At 55.1% G+C, this 21,325-nt stretch overlaps 1 protein-coding gene across 2 annotated transcripts; it reads left to right on the top strand.

Annotated features, from left to right (window-relative positions):
- The first annotated feature begins 6,529 nt into the window (after window positions 1-6,529).
- DLX4 (distal-less homeobox 4) lies at window positions 6,530-11,799 on the top strand. 2 transcript variants are annotated; one of them, XM_061175558.1, is made up of 3 exons: window positions 6,530-7,142; window positions 10,577-10,773; window positions 11,180-11,799. In XM_061175558.1, exons 1-3 carry the CDS (start codon window positions 6,878-6,880, stop codon window positions 11,420-11,422), a joined length of 705 nt encoding a protein of 234 aa, XP_061031541.1. In that variant the 5' UTR covers window positions 6,530-6,877; the 3' UTR covers window positions 11,423-11,799. The 2 variants fall into 2 exon arrangements, with proteins under 2 accessions (XP_061031541.1, XP_061031542.1); XM_061175559.1 differs by lacking the exons at window positions 10,577-10,773; window positions 11,180-11,799 and adding an exon at window positions 9,587-10,539.
- The last annotated feature ends 9,526 nt before the right edge of the window (window positions 11,800-21,325 follow it).

The following is a 21,325-nucleotide window of genomic DNA, read 5'->3' on the forward strand; positions in this document are numbered from 1 at the left end:
TGGCGTTGGAGGCTCTCCACAGTGTGGAATCTCTTCCTTGCCTTCCAACCAAGTGGTGTAGACCCTACACATATCTTTTCTGTGCCTCAGTCTCCTCTTCTGTAAAATGAGGGATAGTAATAGGACTCCCTTGCAGGGTTGTTTGAAGATTTCAATGAGGAAAGGCATGTTAAAGCATAGTGTACAAGCCCACAATAACTCTCAGCCATTATTGACATTATTACTTCTCCTACCACCATTCCACAGAGGGCATTCATCTCCTGGGTTCCCCTCTCTCTCCTCGGCCCTTCTTCTTGCCCTTGCTGAATGGTGCTTCTTCAGGTAAGACAACTCCATGGTAGTTAAGAGAACAAGCTGACCTGGGTACAATTCTAGCTTGGACAAGTTACTCAACCATTTTGTGCCTCAATTTCCTCCTCTGTAAAGTGGGGATAATATGGATACTTACCTCACAGAATCTGTGTGATAAATAAAATGATGCATGTAAGGGCTTAGCATAGTGCCTGGAATAAGAAAACACTTAAGTGTTCACTGTTATTATCATCATTATTGTGTTACCGAAGATAAAGGGCCTCAGATAACCCAAGCTCGCCTTATCCCCCAAAGGCTCCGGAAGGTTCCTTAGATGCATTTTCAGGAACAGTGCCTCCATCTGGATCCCCCTGTGTCTCCCACAGCCAGAAAACCACTACTTGGCCCTCCCCCACCCCTTTCCAGTGGAAAGCAACTAAGGTAGTGGTGCCCTATTGGGTTGGCGGGTAGTTGGGGAGTGGGGCTGAGCTTCCTCCTCCCCACTAGTTCTGGGGCACTTTCCAACCAGAACTTGGGCCGGGGAGGGCTTGTCTCCCACAGAGTTTCAGAGCCACCCTTCAGCCAAGGTGGGGCCAGGACAGGTGCTGGTCAGATCACAAGCTGAGAGGAGTCTTCAGGGGAGGGGAGGGGAGAGGAGGGGCAAACTGGTCCCAGAAGATGGAAAGGATAACTCAGCTCAGTTCAGCTCCCCTTGGAGGCCACGACCAGCGCAGCCCCCACCCCATCCCGCAAGAACAAACCCTTCCCCCTCTCTGCCCACTTCTGTGTCCTCCAGCCTTTTCCAGGCAGCAGTTGATGAGCCTCTAGTGTGTGATCCTTTTCCAACGGGAATTAATGAGGGTGATTGACGACGAGGGTAGATGTGGGCGGAAGTAGCTGCGCGAGCCCCCTCCCCGTCCTTGAACAGATGGGAGTGGGCCGGGCTCCTCCTCTCGGCGTCGCGCCCCTGCTCCCCTTAGCTGTGGCGGGTGGGGCAGGGTTTGGAAGAGCCGGGAAGAGTGGGGGAGGGACTGAGCTGCTTCTCACCCTCCCACCTCGTCCACCCTCCCCCCACACCAGGCCTGACACCCGGAGCCTAGTGCGGTGGTACCCAGGCTTCGGAGTTTGGTTTGGGGGTGGTATTTTTGGTACTTGTGATTATTTCTCTCACTTTGGGGGTGCAGGTGCGACTGCGGCGACCGCGTGGCAGTCCCGCTCCACCCCCCAAGGCAATATCCCCCTCATTCTCCCAGGCCGGGCCCAGCAGAGGTAAGGCTGTCCCCCTTCTCCCTGACTCGGCAGCCCAGATGAGACGCGGGGACAGGACCTAACCTTTTCTTATGAAAGAAAAACACTCCAGACCTGAAAAGGATCTAGTCCCGGAGTCAGAAAGTGAAACCAATAACCCCACCGCTTAGACCTTCCGCCAGATCCAGGGGGTCCAGAGGGATGGAACTGAGTAATATGCGTGTGCCTGTGTGGTGGGCGTGATGTGGTGTGTGTTGCTGGTGTGGCGTGGTGGCCCGCGGGGTGAGCGCTGCGGCTGTTGGGTTATGGGAGTGTGTGTCCGTATGAGCCCCTGCACGCACCCTCTTCGTCGGTGCTCTCTAGAGGCTCGTTCCCCCTCCAGCCACGTCCTACCAGCGGCTTCCCTCCGGGGCCGGGTGACGGAGACTGGCGGAACGCCCTAGTTTCTGTACAGGGGTCTGGAAAGGTCTGGAGAAACCGGCCGAGCTGCCTTCTTTCCAGGCGCGCGAATTCGTTGCAGCCGGGTTGGCCTTGGGGCCTCCCGCCAGCTCTCCGCGCTCCCCGCGGGCATCCGGCGCGCCGTCCCGCCGTCTGTCCGCCCGACGAGCCCGGGGCTGGGACATCCGCCCAGAACTCCCGCTCTCCCCAGCCAGCCGCTTCCCGCTCCCGCGCGGGGCCGGGGCCAAAGCCAGGAGCGTGGCTCCTTCATCGCTGAGGGCAGCGCCTCTAACGCATCTTCAAAACCTCCCCATTTTTTTTTTTTTTTTTTTTTTTTTGTTAACCGTTTTCTTTTTTTCGGGCGGGGGAGGGAGTTATTTGGTCCAAGGGTGGTTCATGGTTTTGTTTTGTTTTGTTTTTTATGAGTTTGGTGACTTCATATATGTGTGTACTTTAAACGTCTCAGTCAAACCCCAGTTGAAGACGTTTCCCGGAGCGGGTGTGAAATTTGGAAATAAAGCAAAGACGTGGGGAGAGTGGCTGAAGACCGAGCCAGCGGAGACCCTCGTGCGGAGCCCGCCTGCCCAGCGATGCCCGGATCTCGAGGTGGCGCTGACCCCAAGGCCTCCCCCTCCCCCTTCCCGGGAGCTTCTCCCAGGTGATCTGGAAAATGAGGCGGGGACGACAATCACAGAGACAGCTCTCGGGAGCGTGGAGGTGAGCGCACCCGGAGCGCGGCGGGGCGGGCAGTGACCTTAGGAGCCAGCATGCCGCCCCGCCCGCGCCAGCGCTCATTCACTGCTCCATCACGAAGAAGAAAAGAGACAATAATTCATCCATATTTCAGGAAGAGTCAAATCCGAGTGTGTGTGTGGCGGGACTCGCGAGCCTCACAGAGGGTGGGTCTTTAACCACCTCGCTCCCCGCCCAGCGGAGGGAGGATTCCTCATCCCCCCATCCCCGCCAAACCGAATTATTCGCAAAGTTTCCCCAAACCGAGTTACTACGAAAGCCCCGACAAATCGTACTTAAATTCCACGGAGAACAGACGAAACTAAACTAAAATTTCCTTTGGGGGTCAGTGGGTGGGATGAAGGAGAAAGGGAGCTGATAATCCCGCAATGGCCGCCAAGGGCCTTGGACCGGGGTCGCGATGGAAACTACTCCCCAGGGCAGATCCACACAGGTGCTGTGTTGCACAGGTGCAACCACCAGGTTGCAGACCCGACGCCCGGCTCCCGTCGCAAACGCCCCCCACTTTGCTCAGAAGCGTGCGGTCCGTCCGGTACCGAGTCCAGGGACTGTGCTGTGAGCCCTGCACCCACCAGGTGTTTGGGGTGTCGGGAAGGGGCACTCGTTCGGATGGAGTTCCCGTCTTCAGGGCAGAGTCCGAATTCGGGGGGACTGCAAGTGAGGCATATGTCCCACCGCCTTGGGCGCTTATTCTGAGCCAAGAATCAATACCGGATCGGGTGGGATTGCGTTTGCCGGGCGGCTGCGAAGAGCCTGCAAACCACCGTGCACCGCATGGATCTTTCACGTCAACTCACGAGCCTCAGCTGACTCCCCAGACCTCGGCGGCGCCGTGTCCCCCACTCGTGACCCCGCTGTCGGCTCCCAGTCCCTCACTTCGGTGCTGGGGTTCTCCAAGCTGGCCCCTTTCGCTAAGGGAGAAGACCCGCGTGAGAAAGAGCTGGGAGAGCCACCTCTGGCTTTTGTGACAAGCAGTGGGCTGAGGTATTGGTAGTTACAGGAGAGAGTTAGTTCCTATGTTTTGCCTGCCTTCCTTCCTCCCCTCCTCCAACTCCTTCATCTTGGTTTTATTACGTTTTGGGATTTTGGTTTTTGCAATTCATTCTAAAGCAAATGACAATGGCTTGGAGGTCTTAAGTGCAGCTCCCTCATTTTATTGGATAAAATAAGTCTGAGAGACTGTAAATGGCTGACTCAGGCTATCACAGCCAGCCAGCTCGCGGCTGAGCTGGGATGGGAACCCAGGCCTCAGGCCTCTCAGTCTAGCCCTCCCTTCTTGCTGATCAAACGCAGATTTACAGCCCTTCCTAGCCCCCGTGCCTATCCCTTCCACCTTTCCCCACTGTCCCTCCAGGCTCCAAAGTTGGTGAGATGTGGCACCTGTTGGAGGGGACCCCTCCCTGGGGATTCTGCATCTGAGGAGACCACGAAGTTTCCCAAAGAGGTGTCGCAGCCCCACACCCTCCAACATGTGGGAAGAGGGAGCCCTGAAGAGGGAGGTGGTGATAGAAGCAGAGATTTCCTCATCTGTAAACTGGGGATAATAACAGTACTCCACAGGTTTTTGGTGAAGATACACAAGGCTTGTATGTTGTGAGTGCTTCATAAATTCTAGAGGGCTGCAGGACGTTTCCTACTGGTGCATGGAGGTGAAGATCCTGCATGAGTTCAGCAAAGCCCCCTGAGCTTAGGAGATGCTCTCACTATGGGTTGCCTGGCTTTGGAGGATGCCCAAAGTCACTGCTTTAGGGGCCTCTGGAAAAGCCGACCCTGCCCTTTCTCGCTAGGTCTAGCATGGAAAGGACTCTGTGTACATGGCCCTGGGAGGAAGAGTCCTGCAACCCAAACTTTAAGGTCCACCTCAAAAGCACCTCTGTTGTGAAAGCTTCCCTGACAGCCCACCCCACCTCAAAGAGCATTCTCTTTCTCTGGTGCATGCTGAAATGCAGTCCTTGAAACCCATCACGGTACTGTTGTGTGGCTGCCTCTCTCCAGAGGAAAATGGTGGTGGCAGGAAGGAAGATTTGGAAGGTGATATCCCTGTAAGTTCTTAGCCCCAGCTCTAAGGAGGTGGTGGTGGCACGGCTAGAGTTGCGTAACAAAGGGGGAAAGGTGACCCCACGTGGAATTAGCATTTCTCAACCATGCAAACCCTGCACACCCTGTTGGATGAGAGGGAAGTGGGTTCCAGCTATCCAGGGAGGGGGCTCCCTCACAGAGTTCCTTCTCCTGAAGCTCCAAGACTTCAGGCGAGAGAACTCAGAGCCAGGTGCCAGAGGAGTGTTTTCTTGGAAAAATTCATCTCTATACATTCCAGCAGGGCTCTTCCTTCCCTCAGGACACTTGACTGCACACCCCTTCAAATCTTTCTGTCTCTCCTGGCTACCCCCACCCCCCAGTGCCTTCTCTTACTCTTCTAAGCTTCCCTCTTTCTCTGATTGTTGTCCTCTCCTACTCCCCAATTCTAAGACTGCTGCCTTCACTCTGCACCCTGATAACGAGAGCACATGTGTGTACAAACATAAATTGTCTGCACATTCAAGTGACAGAGGGTTTGTATATGAGTATGCTGGGGAATCTGTGAGGACTGACAGGTTTCTGGGCGTGGTAACTGTCTCTCCGCTAACATGGAGCAGCTTAAATGTGTGTGGACTGGTGTCTCATAAGATGCATACAAGTACATAAATGTTTATATGGTTGGGTTTTCTGTATTTTAGAGTGTGCACCGACAGTTTGGGTCTGTTGTGGGTCTGTGTAAGACAACCATAGTGCTTTTATTCAGGGGTGTTGCTATTCATCTTTGGGTGTGTAGGTGTGTACACATCACAGTCTATGCTCTGCATTTGCAGATCCATAAATGAACCACTGTTCATGGAGGGATGCTAATGTGAACATCGTTGTAGACACCTGTGTGCTGGTAAACGCTAGTGTATCTGTTGCATTTGAATGGAGTCTCCGTGTAGTTGTGTATCTGTGGCCACAGAGACACCCACCCACCAAGATCTTAGAGGAAAGCCCTGCACACAGACTGGAAGATTCGGCCACGGAGCCCGGCTTGCCGTATTTCCTACGCCCTCCGAGGAGCCATCAAACTGGACTTGCCTCCCACTTTCGGATTTTGTCCGGCTTCGTGCGAGGCTTCAGCCTCGCGCGGCGCCAGGAAAGGCGGGGCGCCGCACTGGCAGAAGCCCAGACGGCGGACCCCTCCTTCGGCCTCGGGGGCCTGTGGAGCTGCGGTGTCGCAACCAAACCCTGGCCCCTGCCGGAAGCGGAAGCGAGGACGGGGGCGGTGAGGCGCAGTCGCGGCGGTCGCGGCGTGCCAGGCCAAGGGCGCCCCGCGGGGGTGTGCGCGCCGCGCGCGTGCAGCCCGGCTGGGCGCCGGGCGGTACCGCCTCCGACCCGGCGTCTGTTTACCAACAAACTGCCAGCGCTCGGCAGCGACGCATTCCGACGCGCTGAATAAGCTGCGGGGCTGGCTGGCTGGTCTCGACTCCTCTGCAGGTCCGTGGCGGCGGGATCACAACCGCCGCGCAGATCCCCCAGAGTCGGAGAGCGCGACCGTAGGTTACTTGCGCCCCCGCAGCCGCAGCGCCTCCGCCAAGGCATCGCGGCCCTGTCAACTTCCTTGCGTTTCTGCGGTTATGATCGGACTGCCCCAAACGCCCTGCAACCCCGGCATCCCTCTCGGAGCGGATCCCGAGATGGCTGGGCCTGGGCCGTGCGCACTGCTCTCCTCCCATCTCCCGGTTCTGAATTTCCCTACCCAGGGCTGCCCTGGAGGGGCGGGCCCCGGCTGCAGTCCTCCATGAGGTCACCGCTTGTGGTAGCCAATCCGCGGCGTTTAAGTGGGCGGGGACCCCATCGGGTCCCGGGAACCGAAGCCAAGAGCGAGCCGGGGCGGGGGGGGGCCCATGGATTTGGAGGGGGAAAAGCCATGGGGGGCACCCCCCGGAACCCCTTTCCCAGGCGCGCGCTCTCCGCTGGATGAGGCGCAGAGAGACACTTTCCTCGGGATAAGTGTGGGGGAGGCTGATTGGGGGGCTCATCCGGCTCCAACGCCCGAGGCTCCGAAAAGAGAGAGTTGGCGGAGGGAGCGGACTCCGTGCGGGGCCATGGCCTAGGCCCTTCGGCCCCGGCCCCGGCCGCAATGACCTCTTTGCCCTGCCCCCTCCCTGGCCCGGATGCCTCCAAAGCCGTCTTCCCGGACGTCGCCCCCGTCCCATCGGTAGTGGCTGCCTACCAGCTTGGCCTGTCCCCTGCAACCGCAGCCGCCTCCGATTTGCCCTATTCTGGGCCGTATGGCCACGTCCTGCCCTATCCCTACACTGGGCCTGCGACCCCCGGAGACTCCTACCTGCCCTGCCAGCTACCCACGGCGCCGTCTCAGCAGTCTCATCAAGAGCGGGAGCCAGGTAAGTCCGGCCGCAGCGGCTCTTCCCACCTCCGGGGTCCTGCTCCAGTGAGCCCCTGAACTTCGCCCTCGCCTGGTTGGGAGCAGCTGGCAGGATTCAGACCTTACTCAGATTCCACGGGATCTGGGGTTGGGGGGAGGGCGAAGGGATGGGGCGGGAGACAGGGGGGAGGGGCGGGGGCGAGTTGATCTAGGTCTCCTTTCAAGACCGACCTGGTTTCGATTTGCAGTTGTGTGAAGGCGGGTGGCAGGGCTCCCTACCCCACCCCCTTGGAGCAGCGGGCTTGTGTACCTACTTATAACGGAAAACTGAAACAATCCAGATGTGGGTGTAGGTGCCTAGCCCCTTCCCTAGGATTCTCTCCATCATGCACTCCTTCTCTCCTTCATGTCGCCCCTCTCCACGTTCTTGTCTCAGAAATCAGTGCTCAAGCCACAGCCTGATAAGTAGAAATCAGGTCCCAGCTGGAGGGCAGTAGAAGTGGGGGTTTATTCGGGGCCCCTCCCCCTCTCCCCAGTTGGCGCCCGAATGTGCCAGACCGAGACCAAAAGCTGACCTAGTAGAATCTGGGGCTAAATCCTACTACCCATCATTCTAAGAATGTAGCCACAGGTGGGTCAGGCAGTCTCTCGTAGTAGATCTCAGCCTTCCAGCCAAAGGAACTGGCCATTCCTGTTATCTCCACCCCTTGCCTTTGGGGTAGCTCAGGCCCCAGTTACATTGCCTGGAGCAACTTTGAGCGCCTAAGAAAGTGCTCACTGGAAGGCCTCAAAGAAGCCAGGGAGCTGGCCTGTCTTCCTGTTCCTGGGCCTTGCACAGGCTGTACCCATGCAACACAGTACATACATCCATCTGTAGTGGCTTGGGTTTAGAGCTCAGTTCCCCTGCACTCCCTGTCCCCACCTAATTACCCCCACAATTGTCCTTGGCACAGTTTTCTCTAAGGATGCACAACCACTGGGTGACTTAGCTGGAGTCAGCCAGGACCAAGATGTCTCCCTCCCTTCCCTTGTTGCTCTGCTGAGACACATGAGCTCATAAACATCAGAGCCAGAAGTGACCCTAGAGATTTAGGAGCTTCTTAATGTACAGATGGGCAAACTGAGGTCCAAAGAAAGGCTTGGCCCTTGCGAATTGGCTTTCACTGCCTGAAGCCAGAAAAGAGGATTTTAGGGAACTTCCTCAAAGCCCCCAAAAGTTAACTGCCTTCTGTGCTAGAACTGGGGCTGCCTCTTTCCCGCTTCTGGGTCTGTGGTTGGAAGAGGAGCAGTTGCGGGGGGGGGGTGTTTCTACAAATGATCTAGTTTCTAAAAAACGAATCCCTTGGCCTCTTCTCTTCAGTATATGCTAATGTGGTACATTTGTGTGTGCGTGTGTGTCTGTTTAGTGGGGTGGGAATGTGGGAATAAGATAACTTTGTCCTTAAGAGAATTCTTGGAATTGGGGTTGATATTTTCAATCCTGTCTTCTACACTCTTGCCTTCCCTTTTCTTGGTTTAAGGACAAGAGAGTGAAGGGTTCCTTTTCTTTACAAAGTTTCCCCGGATCCAACGAAAACCACACATGTCCTTAGATTAGATTATAGCATTTACCTACTGAAACTGGGGGATTGGGCTCACCCTAGATTAAATGATTGGGACGTGAGAGAGGGCTTGGGGGTCTTCCTTTTGCCGCCACTCTTGTCCACCCCAGCCTCAGGGAGAGGTTTGGCTCCAAGTGAGCTGCGTGCCACCACCCTGATGAGCAGGCAGGTGCCGCTATGGTTCAAGGGAGGCCCTTGGGCTCCTGAATCAAGACCTGGGCAGATCCAGTCGTGACTTCTGCAACTGGTGTGGAGAAAGCAGCTGTTGGGAAAGGAACTGGGAAGGGGGGGTGGGGGGTGGGGGGTGGGTGGGTGGTCTGCTGGCAGAGTTAGGGCACGGAGGGCTTTGAGAGTTTAGCAGCTGGGGCAGGCTCCCCGCTAGCTCTGCCTCACGGTCCGAATTGTTTCACGGAGCCAGAGAGGCGCGAGTGGTCGCCGGGGCGGCGAGCAGCCGGGTCTAAGCAGGGGAGGCCCGACAGGCGCGGGCGGGAGCGGAAACCCAACGGTTTTTCTGGGAATTGGCTGAGGCGGGGGTCGAGGGGGGTGGATCTGAGAAGCCCGCAGCGCCTGAGGCCACGGGTGAGGGATGCGGGGGAGGTGAAGGCACAGGGTCACCGCGGCCGGTCGAGGGCGTGGAACCTGAAGTGTGGGGTGAGCCCGACCGGAGGAAGGGGACGGGGGCGGGGGTGGGGGACGCGGTCGGACCCCCGCTGCGTCTGGGCACCCGGGCGCAGCGCTCTGTCGGCTGAGGTCGGCCGGCAGCCCCGCGAGGAATGCAACGAACCCTAAGCCCGCGGGCATTTCGGCCGCTCCGTCCTCCCCAACACTGCTCTCTACACGAATGGTCCCGATGTCCCCGTAGAGTGGCGTAGTCGGGGCCGCCCGGATCGGAAGAGGGGAACCCCTCGCCCACCCCCATCCCGGGGCCGAGCTGTTCCCGGACCGAGATTCCTCGAGAGGCTGGGCCGGGAGGCAGGAGGTGGCCAGATCTCCCGCGGCGGCACCGCAAGCGCGATCCAGCAGCGACCCAGAGGGCCTGAGCTGCCGGCGCTGCGCGCTCTCCGAACCCCGGTCACCTTCCGTGCTAGCCGGGAACCCCTCCGTGGGTGCGGCCGGGCGGAGGAGGGGGCTGCCTTGCACCACCGGGCTTCTAGGGCCCCTGAAAGCCGACTACTCTAGCCAGCCAGCCCTGGGGGAGGGAAGAGATGGTCACTTTTCTGGAGGATGTGCCTCAGGAGAGGGAGGCCCTTACAATAGGGGAGGTGATGACAAACCCTGGGGCACTTTCCATACTCTGAAGCTGGGAGGGGTGCTCATCCTGGCGTCCAAGGCCCACTCTGCCGGGCCCCTCTGACCACCCCTCTTCCGGCAGCGGGGAGGCTGCCACGCAGACACTGTCTCGGGTCTCCGAACAATGCTTTTGAGTCCCCCCCCCCCCCCCGCGCCGGAACGCCCTTCCCCCGTGCTCTCCTGGCCTCAGCCCAGCCCTCGACCCAGCCCTTCTTCCCCGCCCCGCCCCAAGCTGGCGCCACCGCACGCGGCTGAACTCTGTCATCCCGCCGCTGGGCGCCGCCCCGACCCTCGCTCCGGCCAGTGGCTCTGTCCCCCTTAGGGTCACAGGACCGTTAAGAGTGGGAGCTCCCTGAGGGCAAGAACTGCGGCTAGTCCCACGTGGCACACAGTGGACGTGTGGGGTTTGAAAGGAGGGTGGAGCGGAAGGTAGAGAAGGGCCGAACCCCAAGCCCGAGTTTTTGCTAATCCGTGGCCGGAATGCAAACGACATGCAGATGAGCCGTGAGACGGCGCGTCAGCCCCTCTATGCGTGCACACACCGTCTCGGGCCGCCCCCCAGACTCGGAGAAGCCGCCGCTGTCCCCGGAGCCCTCAGAGCGGCGCCCGCAGGCCTCGACCAAGAAGCTCCGGAAGCCGAGGACCATCTATTCGAGTCTGCAGCTGCAGCACCTGAACCAGCGTTTCCAGCACACGCAGTACCTGGCTCTGCCCGAGAGGGCCCAGCTGGCCGCGCAGCTTGGCCTCACCCAGACACAGGTGGGGCCAGTCCCATCCTTCCTGCATGCTAACCCTCCCCAAGTGTGTTCTCTGGGAACTCACCCTCAGGTGTGAATGACTGATGAGTCCCCAAGCCCTGTTTTCACAGTTCTAGCTGGCCCCCAGTAAATTGGGGGAATGTGTTAAAAGGTGTGTGGGGGGTGCAGGGGAGGTAGGGGGGTGATTCAGGGGGTAGAGGAGGGTACCCAGACTGGGAGAACTGGATTCTAACTCAGATGCAGGAACTCAGGGCCTTCAGGGGCTTATGGAGGCCTGGAGCAAATGTTCCCAACTTCTGCTCTTCTCCCAGGACGGCTTCTTCCCGCTGGGTCCCTTTCCCTTGGTCACTCCCTTCCACAGGCACACTCCTCCTGACCTTCCATTCTTTCCCCTTTTCTCCCCATAGGTAAAGATCTGGTTTCAGAACAAACGTTCCAAGTACAAGAAGCTCCTGAAGCAGAACTCTGGGGGACAGGAAGGGGACTTCCCTGGGAGGTCCCCCTCCCTGTCTCCCTGTTCCCCACCCCTTCCATCCCTCTGGGATCTACCCAAGGCAGGGGCCCTGCCCACCAGTGGCCATGGCAACAACTTCGGAGCCTGGTATCAGCATCACTCCCCTGATGTCCTGGCTCCACCTCAGATGATGTGAATCTGGGGAAGAGCAGGTCAGGCTCCCAGCCCTCCTATAGTGCCCAGGCAGGACCCAGCCCACCTGCACCCCTTCTGGACCAGGAGGAAGCCAGATCCAGATGGGTTTTCTCAGGAGGATGAGGAGCTAGAGGAGAAAAAGGATGGGGTGGAGTCTTTTCCTCCTTGCCTCATAACCCAAACAGCCTTGGCCATTGCCCCCCACCACCACCAAGGACTGGACACCTTCCCTCCAGCTGGTCAGAGGCTCTGGAGAGAGACTCACTGGCTGGAGTTCAGACTTCCCAGGACCCCTAGTCTTGCCACTCCTTGAAAGGACTGCAGTCCCACCACAGCCTGGGGTTCAACCAGCAACAAACACTGAGTGTTTTTTCTCTTTGTGTGCCTTGGGTCCTGCCCAACCCACTGGTGAGTAAAAGCAGAAGTGAAGTGGACATCCAGAGTCTTCAAGTTGACCACCATTGAGACCCACCCACTGATTTTTCCTGATTTTTACCCCCATAACTGATACACCTACTCACCATCCTATGAGGTAGATGGGATGGAGTAGTTTTGTGCACCTATGGGTAATTTTTACTCTCTTCCTAAAAAAGCCCCTCTTTTCCCCATGTCTACCCACTATGAGTAGATAATGGATCCAATTACCCATCTAGTTCAATGAGTATTTATTAAGAGTCTGATTCCTATCCCTAATACCTAAACAAATCCACATGCACACACTCTCTGGAACCCAGCAGGGTAACACTTTGGGGAGAACGAGGACAAGTGTAGGTAGAGATGCCCCCAAATAGGTGGGGTGAGCCCAGCAATTTAGCTCCTCACAGCTGTCTCTGTCGAATAGAACTGCTCATATTTATAACCAATCTGACTAGCAGCTCCCCAAGCTCTTCCCATCCCCCATATCATGAGCATCCAGAGATTAAAGTTGGTACAGAAACCTGGGCCTTGGCTGTGAGGTATGTTCATGTCATGACTTCTGGAGCCAAGGGGTGATTGCTCAGCTTTCTCTTCTCTCCCATCTGACTCTTCCAGCACTGAACTAGAGGCACTGGATCCTCCTCTACCACTAACTGGCTATCGGGTTCTAGCTCTGGAATGTTCTAGTAATATCCATATTTTCAGACACTCCAGTGTGAAACCAGAAGATGCTAATACAGGGAATGATCAAAGTCTGAGTGATCCTCACAGCAAATTCTCTCCTGGCCCAGTTCTGGAGGGAGCCAGGCACTTCACAGCCCCCTGTGCCCACCTTCAGCCCAGGGAGAGCCCCTGCTCACCTTGGGAGAGGCCACACCTACTGACCCAGTCCAGTCCTCCCCTGGGAGAAGTGAGCTCCTTGGGGTGGAAAGGCCCCAACTCACCTAGTGGAAGGGGGAGCAGGAGGGAGAGGAGAAGGAAAACCCCAGAAGGAACTGGACTTCTCCATCCAACGAACATTTGTAGAGCCCCTGCTCTGTGTTAGATCCTGGGGATATCAAGGTGACCTAGGCAGACCCTGTGGGCTAACAGAGGCCAGACAATGACCAGCCACTTGTGTGGTAAGTGCCAGGCTAAGGGAAGTACAGAGGGCAGTGAGGGCATAGTCAACACACACACACACACACACACACACACACACACACACACCCATGCACGCATGCGCGCACCTGGCACTCAGCAGCAGGGGGATTGAGGACAGGGGCTGCAAATAATTCAGGGAATCCAGCCCAGCCTGGCCCAAGGCCTTGGGGGAGGGGCCTCCAGTTCCAGACTAGAAGCTCCCAAGTCAAGCTTCCCTTTTACTACCTAAACCTGTTCCCAAGCAAACTGGAAAGCCCATCCAGGCACTTCGCGCCAACCCAGGCTGGCCACAGAGAAGCCCAAATTGAAGTCTTATGTAGGGGAGAGGGGTTATGAGAGGCAGTGGGAGCCCCCCACCTCAAAAGGCCTGCAATCAGCCCCTCCTAGGCCCTGTTATGTGTCAGTGGCCACCCCCATTCCCCAAAATATACATGGAGGGGTCTCCTGGGGGTGGCAAATGGCACAGGGTGGGTCAAAGCCAAGCTCTAGGAGCAGTGAAGAATGAGGATGCCAGGAAGAGAAACGCCTTCCTCTTCCTCCCCACCGATGCCTTCTCCTGCCCCTCGCCACCCACCCCATCTCCACCGGCTCTCTCGGTAGCCCCAGCCCCAGATTCCTCCTCTGGGTCTTCTCTGAGGCCACAGGTCCTCAAGGTGGCTGTTCCCTCCCACGGCAGGTTGCACACTCTTCTTTCCACAGACCTGAGATAAGATCTACCGCTCCATCTCGGAAAGCCTCCAAAGGCGAGATTAATTGGACAGCCCAACAAGAGTCACATCGTTAAAACAACAGCCCAGATTGTAAACTTAAGTAGCAGAAGGAGTATAATTATTCTTCCAGCCAGCGGCCAGCTGAGCTGACAGTGCCCCCTCTTCCCTACACCCATCCATCCTCCCTTTTCAGTGGAATCAGGAATCCTTGTCCACTTGGGAGCTGGTCCAGTTTCCCTGGGCTCCTGACTGCTGATGGGAATGAACCCCAGTGGAAGAGGTACCCCATTCCCTTCCCACAAACCGCTGGAGCTGCAGAAAGGGAGGCTGTGGTTTCTTCCTGTGCGGACACCTCTCTGGGAAAATTGGGTCAATAAGGCAGGGGGGACACTACTGAATGGTTTAGAACTGGGGTTTTGGCCTGCTCTGCTGTGTGACTTTTGGAAAGTTGCTTAACCTCTCTCTCAGCCTCCTTTTTCTCCCCCCTACGATGGGAACACTAATAGGACCTGCTTCCCAGTGCGGTTGTGATGATGAAATGAGATGGTGCTTGTAACATGCTTGACATGGTACCTGGAACATAGTAAGCACTTAATAAATGGCGTTTATAGCTGCTGTATGATTATCGAAGAGGAGAGGTCACAGCGATGCTGAATTCATACTGCCACGGCCATCCATTCACCTCCTGCCTCCAGCCCACCTGCCTCCTCAGGGCAAGGAGGAGAAAAGGGGCTGGAGACTAGAGAACTCCACACATCCCGGGTCATCACCTTTGAGAGCAGGACACAGGCAAGGTCCTAAATGCAAAAGCGCCGGGATCTAGAAGCAGCTGAGCCTGGAGCCCACTCTCTCGCCTGCACGGGTCTTAGCCACAGGAAAGCTGACTTGGAGCTGTCCTTCCCTCTCCCCACGTGCTATTTTAAGACATGTCCCCCATCTCTCCCCCAACAAAATGAGATTCAATTAATTCAATTAAAGCAATTTTGGGAGCAGCTCCTGAAGGCTTTCAATGCAAGATAATTACAAGTAATTTGCCGCTGTGAAGAGGAAAAGGGCGCACTGGGTCTGGGGGGAAGGAGTTAGCCCCCTCCCCACCAAGCACACACAGATCTAGAGGGATTCCACACTGCCATCTGAACTGCCCTCCCATTGGCCAAATTACTTGCAGGTGGGAAGAGGGAGCTTGCGGTGGTGGGAGGGGGCTGGGAAGACCGAGTGACAGACCGCCCCTCCCCCACCCCACATCTGCCCTGCAAGGTGGGGTGCGGAGCTGGCTGTTCCCCCGACAAAATGTCTGCATAGCCCTAGCAGCTGATTACTCAGCTCCAAACCTCACTTGAGTTTGGATGCCTGAACTTGCCTCTGGGACTGTATCCAGAGTCAATGGAATGTTATCCGGGTAGCTGAGGCCTGTGTAGATGAGGCCTTAGAGATCAAGGACTTCCCCAGAACTTATAAAGGATGTGGGCAGAGCAGGGAAGGGCCAGAGAAGACATACACTGACTTCTTGCTTCCAAGGAGGTGATGATACACCCACTCTCTCTCCTCCCCTGATCTGATAATCAGCTTTCTAGTTCTGCCTGGCATCTAACCTCAACTCTTGCATTGTAGTGGTGGCAAATCTTCTCCCAGCTTTCTGTCCTTGGGACCACTGAAGCCTCTTCCTTCAGAGAAGCATCTTGCAGGTGTTTCCCACCCCTGATTCACCTGGGATAACTCTTTCCTTGCCAGGGCTCATTTGGCCTGGGAGGAGGCAGAGGTGGGTGTGGTGCCTAGAGGGGACTGGGGTGGAAGGTAGGAGGCTGGGACCAGTGTGTGGGGATGGGCTTCAGGCCTCTGCAAAAACTCCTCTGAACCCTGTTCCCAAAGTACCTGGTTTTCAAGGGTCGATTGTCCCCCTTCACCTGGGAGCCCCTGTTCCAAGAGATGAGTAATGTTTTAACAATAAGGGTGGAAAAGAAAAATTCACTGACCCTAAAGTATTTCTCTTTCATATCTTCCCTTCTCTCCCATCTGTCTCCTGGCTTCTCCCATCTGTCTCCTGGCTTCTCCCATGCCAAGGAGTAGTGAAGAGGAGGGGCCCTTCATCTCTAGTCTCCCCTCTCCAGCCCTTTCTCCCACCCCTTCTCTGAGTAGCATTGCTGTTGGACCTGGGACAGCCAGGGAGAAATCCTATCAGCGAGTCCCTGGGCGACTACTGTCTCTCCCCTTCCAAGATGAAAAAAGTTAGAGAGGAAAGTGGCTGCCTCCTCATGCCTCCCCTTCCCCCTTTCCTGGCCAGCCCCGATTGGTTAAAAGGGGGGAATTAAAGTTTCTTCTACCCCAAACCTCAAAGTACAAAGGCCCCAGACAAATGCACAGAGACAGGCAGATGCAAGGACCCAGGCCCAGGGACATCATAAGGGCACACACATTGCCATAGAACAAAGTGCATACACACACACAACAGCACACATGGAGTGGGCAGAGCTGCATGTGAGACACACGTGAGCATGTGTACAGGAAGCCCTCCATGGTTGTACATGGACATATACAGAGAAGTACACTCCCAGGTTATGTATTCACAGAGTGAAGCACAACACAGAGGGATGAACCAAGAAGGAAATGCCCAGGGACTTAAACACATGCGAAAATAGACTGAAACATCCCCAGAAATGCACAAACTAGCTTCCCTATGTGTGAGCTTCTCCCGCTCCCTTCTCATTCCCACCCCCTTTTCCTGGCTGTCCATCTCCTATTTTCTGAGAATATTTCCCTGGTAAGCAGTTGGGGAGAGAGACTGAATGGCCAAGAACCTGATAATTTGATTATAACTTTATTTTCTTTGTTCCCTGAAGCCTTGCCTGCTTCCTTTCCTGAGCTCCAGCAAGAGCTCCTGTCCCAGCCCTTCCTGGCACATCCTGTGGCTCCCAGATGTAGCCATAGATTCCAGCCCTGGCACAGAAACCCAAAGGCTGTCCTCTCGGAGGGCTCCACTGAACCCTCTGCGCCCCTGCCCTGACAGCAACTCAAGGAGGAGGGATCTCAGGGGTCACAGGGTGGTGAGGAAAGCACTGCTTTGGTTACTACTTACTGTGTAACCTTGGGCAAGTTACACACCCCCTCTGAAGCTTAGATAATTTCTCTTCCTAAATCCTGTGTGTGTGTGTGTGTGTGTGTGTGTGTGTATAAGGGGTTGATGTGTATCCACCACCACTTTCCACTCCAGTCTGGGGCATTGTAAAGCACAGCCTGTCTCTCCCATCAGACTGGAGGCTCCCGGAGTACAGGGCTTTGCTTCTCCCACCAGAATGGATGCCTTCTGCAGCTCTTTTCAGTCCCCATAGTTTGACGTCTCTAAGGTACTCAGCCCCAGTGGCATCCTGGGGGATGTGTCTGCCAGCCCAGGAAGGGAAAGGAGTTGGCTTCAAGCTTCCTCCAAACACCAAGGTTTCTGATTCAACTCTGCGCAGTGCCAGGCCTTCAGTCTCTCTGGCCCCAAAATGGAGAGATTACTTCATTTGCAGGGGAGGGTTCTACTGTCTGTGGAATATATGTGGAATATATTCCTCTGAGCTTCATCTGAACCATGCTCTTTCAGAGTTCAGTTGAATTTTGGGTCAGATCCTTTGGCCAGCCTGAGGACTTCCACTCTGGCTTGTAGCCCCCATTCTCTCCCCCTCCCCACTTCAAGCTGATGAATAATATACAGGCCAAATCATGAGGCCAGGAGCATGGCATCTAGATTATCCTACTCCAGTCATGAGGCTCCCTGGAGGGCATCATTCCTTCCCCTCTCTGCTCAGGAATCCCCTTGGCCTAGAAGCCTATCCCCACGATCATCTTTTCTGTCCTGTTTTGCCTGACCCATCAGGACTTGTGCTTCTTCCTCAGACTGGAGGTTGCCAGAGAGCAGGGCATTGGCCTCCCCTCTCCGACTGGGGGGCTCTCCCCTCAGTGGTTCCTTTCTCTGCCTGACCACCCCTTCCCCAAGCCTGGTGCTCCCACTCTCTTTGGGGTGGAGGGCCTCAGTGCGTGGGGCTGGGCAGAGGACTAAGTGTGAATGGGGGCATGGGATCCTTGCCCAGGTCCCACCCCTCCCACTTCCCACCATGCCTGCCACAGAACCACCAGACCACTCCTCTCAGGCTGGCCCCAGGAGCTGCTTTTTCTGCCCTTGCAAGCTGGGGCCTGCTGCAAACTCCTCCTCCCAGCCCTGGAGCCACCGGGAATTCTTTGCTCCAACAGATCCTGGGGGAAGCCAGACTGTGGGAGGCTGCTGACATGCCTCTGCTGGGCTCCTGTCACATTCCCCAAGCCCAGGGGGATCAGCTGGACCCACCAATGCAGGCTTCTTCCACCCCTGGTGACGTCCTCAGGTCCTCCTACCTCCTTCTCCAAAGCCTGAATCTGCCCTGGGACCATCCCTGGCTTCAACTCCCTCCCACTCCCAGCCCCTTGGCAGCCCCATCCAAACAATAAGAATTATTCCCCCAGCCCCTTGGAAAGTAAAATGTGTCTCCTCGTCCAGAGAAACTTCATGGAGTCTCTGGAATGCAGACACACAGCTGAGAGGCCTTGGGCAAGTCACTTTACCTTTCCGGATCTTTATTTCCTCACTGTGCAGTGGGGATAATGATCAGAATGATATCTCAGAAGGTCATGGAGGGGCTTCCCTGGTGGCGCAGTGGTTAAGAATCCACCTGCCAATGCAAGGGACACAGGTTCGAGCCCTGGTCCGGGAAGATCCCACATGCCGCAGAGCAACTAAGCCTGTGCGCCACTACTACTGAAGCCCACGCGCCTAGAGCCCGTGCTCTGCAACACAGACAAGACACCGCAATGAGAAGCCCGCACACTGCAATGAAGATAGCCCCCACTCACGGCAACTAGCGAAAGCCCGCGTGCAGTGACGAAGACCCAACGCAGACAAAAATAAATAAATTTATTAAAAAAAAAAAAAAAAAGGAAGAAGGTCAGGGAGACAGGGAGAGTGCACTCTTGGTGCATTGTGAAATACATCAGGTATGCCAGGGGATTCACCTGTTATGCCAGGAGATACACCAGGTATGCCAGGGGATATGGTGACCTATTCCTTTGCCCCAGTTCCCCCATCCGCCTAAATCCTCCTCTGTCCCACCAACTTACCACATAAGGCTGAAGAGTATAGTCATCCCCAGGAACACGCACACAAGAAAAAAATGAAAGCCAGAGGCCTTAGTTCAAGTCCAACTCTATGACCATGGGCAAGTTCCTTTTTCCCCCCTTTTTCTTTGTTTTAATTGAGGTAACATTGGTTTATAACATTATATAAGTTGGGGACGTTTCCTAACCTCTCTGTACCTCACCTTCCTCATGTGGGAAATGAAGATAATAATTAATAGCATGTGCTTCTTAGGGTGGTGAGAACTAAATGAGTTAAAACAACAAAAGGCACTATAACACAGTCAGGATTCAGCAAGGATTAGTTGTTAGTATTATCTCTGACTGCCAAGCTAGAAAAACCTTCTCTGTCCCTGAGATGTCTTGTCCAGATATCCCTGTTCCTCTGTTGGTCTCCACCTGTGAGCAGAACCCTAGTCTGACGGTCTTCCCCAAACACCCCACAGCGAGAGGGGTGGGCTGGACAGAAGCTGCTTTGTGAAGAGGGGAGGAAGTTGTGCAGGACACTGGCTAAAGGGTGAGGACTTCTGACTGTGCTTCCAGGACAGCCCTCTGAGCAGCCCAGGTGAGAAGGTGCCTGAAGAGGTGAGATCATCCCGTACCTGCCTGGATCAGAGTTAATGCAGAGGCAAATGAAGTTCCTGACTTCTTCATTCATGAAAGATTACCGCTGCTATAACCCCAGAATCCCTCCTGCTAGACAAAAAAAAAAAAATCAGAGAAAAAACAAAGGATTTCTTTTTACTGATATTTGATTGTATACCTAGAAAACTCAAGACATCTTAGGGGGGAAAAATCTTCCAGAAGTAAGAAAATTTTGGTACAAAATTGGTAAGAAAATTTTGGCTGGATACAAGATAGATATAGGATGCTGTTCACTAGTCTTACGATAAATGAGGGAAAATATTCCTGTTACAATGGAAACACAAATGAACGAACCACTGCAAGTATATAGATGTGGAGAAGCAGCTCTTTAGCTGATTAGTAACTGAAAGATACAGGCGTACCTCGGAGATATTGTGGGTTCAGCTCTAGTCCGCCACAATAAAAATGAATATGGCAATAAAGCGAGTCACACAAATTTTTTGGTTTCCTTGTGCATAGAAAAGTTAGGTTTACACTGCACTATAGTTGTTCACACTATACTGTAGTCTATTAAGTGTGCAATAGCATTATGTCTACAAAAAAAGTACCTTCATTTAAAAATAATGCTTTTGGAACAATGGTGCTGATAAACTTGCTCAACTCGGGGTTGCCACAACCTTCAATTTGTTAAAAAAAAAAATTGCAATATCTGTGAAGTGCAATAAAACGAAGCACAACAAAACAAGGTGTGCCTGTATTAAACCCTGCCCTCTTCCCTTCTGCTGGTGCTAAGGCCCAGCACATGGGTCTGTCCTGGGTGGCTGTCCTTCCATTACATCTGAAGCATGTGGCAGACTTAGGTTGGAATCAAGAAAGGACTTTCCCAGTAGAGGGAGGAATTCTATATGAGACTTCCCCTCATTAGGAGGAAGGGTCAACTTTGGGCCCATTGAGGGCACCTAGAACTCCCAAGGTCAACTGAGGAGTGTCCTAACTGCATACAAGCTGGTTTCATCTAGAACTGACAGCATAGTTTATTGAGCTCCATCACTGGGCCAAGCTTTGTGTTAAGCCCTTTATATGTGTTATTTAATTTCCTCAGAAATCCTGAAAGATACATATGATTAGCTCCATTTTATAGATGAGGAAAGTGAGCCTCAGAGAGGGCAAATGACTTACCTGAGGATACACAGTGAATAAGCGTCAAAGTCAGGGTTAGAGCTCAGAAGTATCCATACGTGTGCCTGGGTGTTTGCACATGTGTGTCCTACTTTACGACACCCTGGTGTCTCTAAGGGCACAGGGCAGATCTGGGAACAGGAGGGAAAGCTGAGCTTGGCCCCCTCTCTGCTTTCTCTCCATTTCAGTCTTAGAGGCCATGGGGTGGTGAGAGGCCCACAGGCCAGGGATTCAGAAGGCTAGACTGGAGGACTTTAGGGGAAACTATTGAACCTCTTGAACCGCAGTTATCTCACCTGGGAAGTGGGATAATAATGGCACTGCCCTTGCCAGGCAGTTGAGACGGTGCCTGTGAAAACACCTGGCACAGGGCTTGGTGCACAGTAGGTGCTCCATTAGCATCTTCACTGCTCAGATCTTGGGAGGATCTGAGTCTGCACTTGGGAGACTTCCCTTCCTTACCAGCCAGCCTCCTGCTTCCTCTGGCCTCCTGCTTTCCTCAGCTTTCCCCCTTACCCTCCCTTAGCTGAGGGCATGTCACCCCCCCTCCCCCACTGGTGATTCCTGAGCTCAGGGCAGGCCTGACTGGCCCCAGGGGTGGGCATGGGACAATGCCACACGCGTTGCATGATGTGGCCAGACGCCCTCAGTGCGCAGGGAAGGGCACGCTGCTGCTGCTGCTTCTGCCACTGCCAATTGCCAGGTGCGAGATGAACGGCCCAGAGTGG

Source organism: Eubalaena glacialis, chromosome 19 (genome assembly GCF_028564815.1).
Source record: "Eubalaena glacialis isolate mEubGla1 chromosome 19, mEubGla1.1.hap2.+ XY, whole genome shotgun sequence".
NCBI lineage: Eukaryota > Metazoa > Chordata > Mammalia > Artiodactyla > Balaenidae > Eubalaena > Eubalaena glacialis.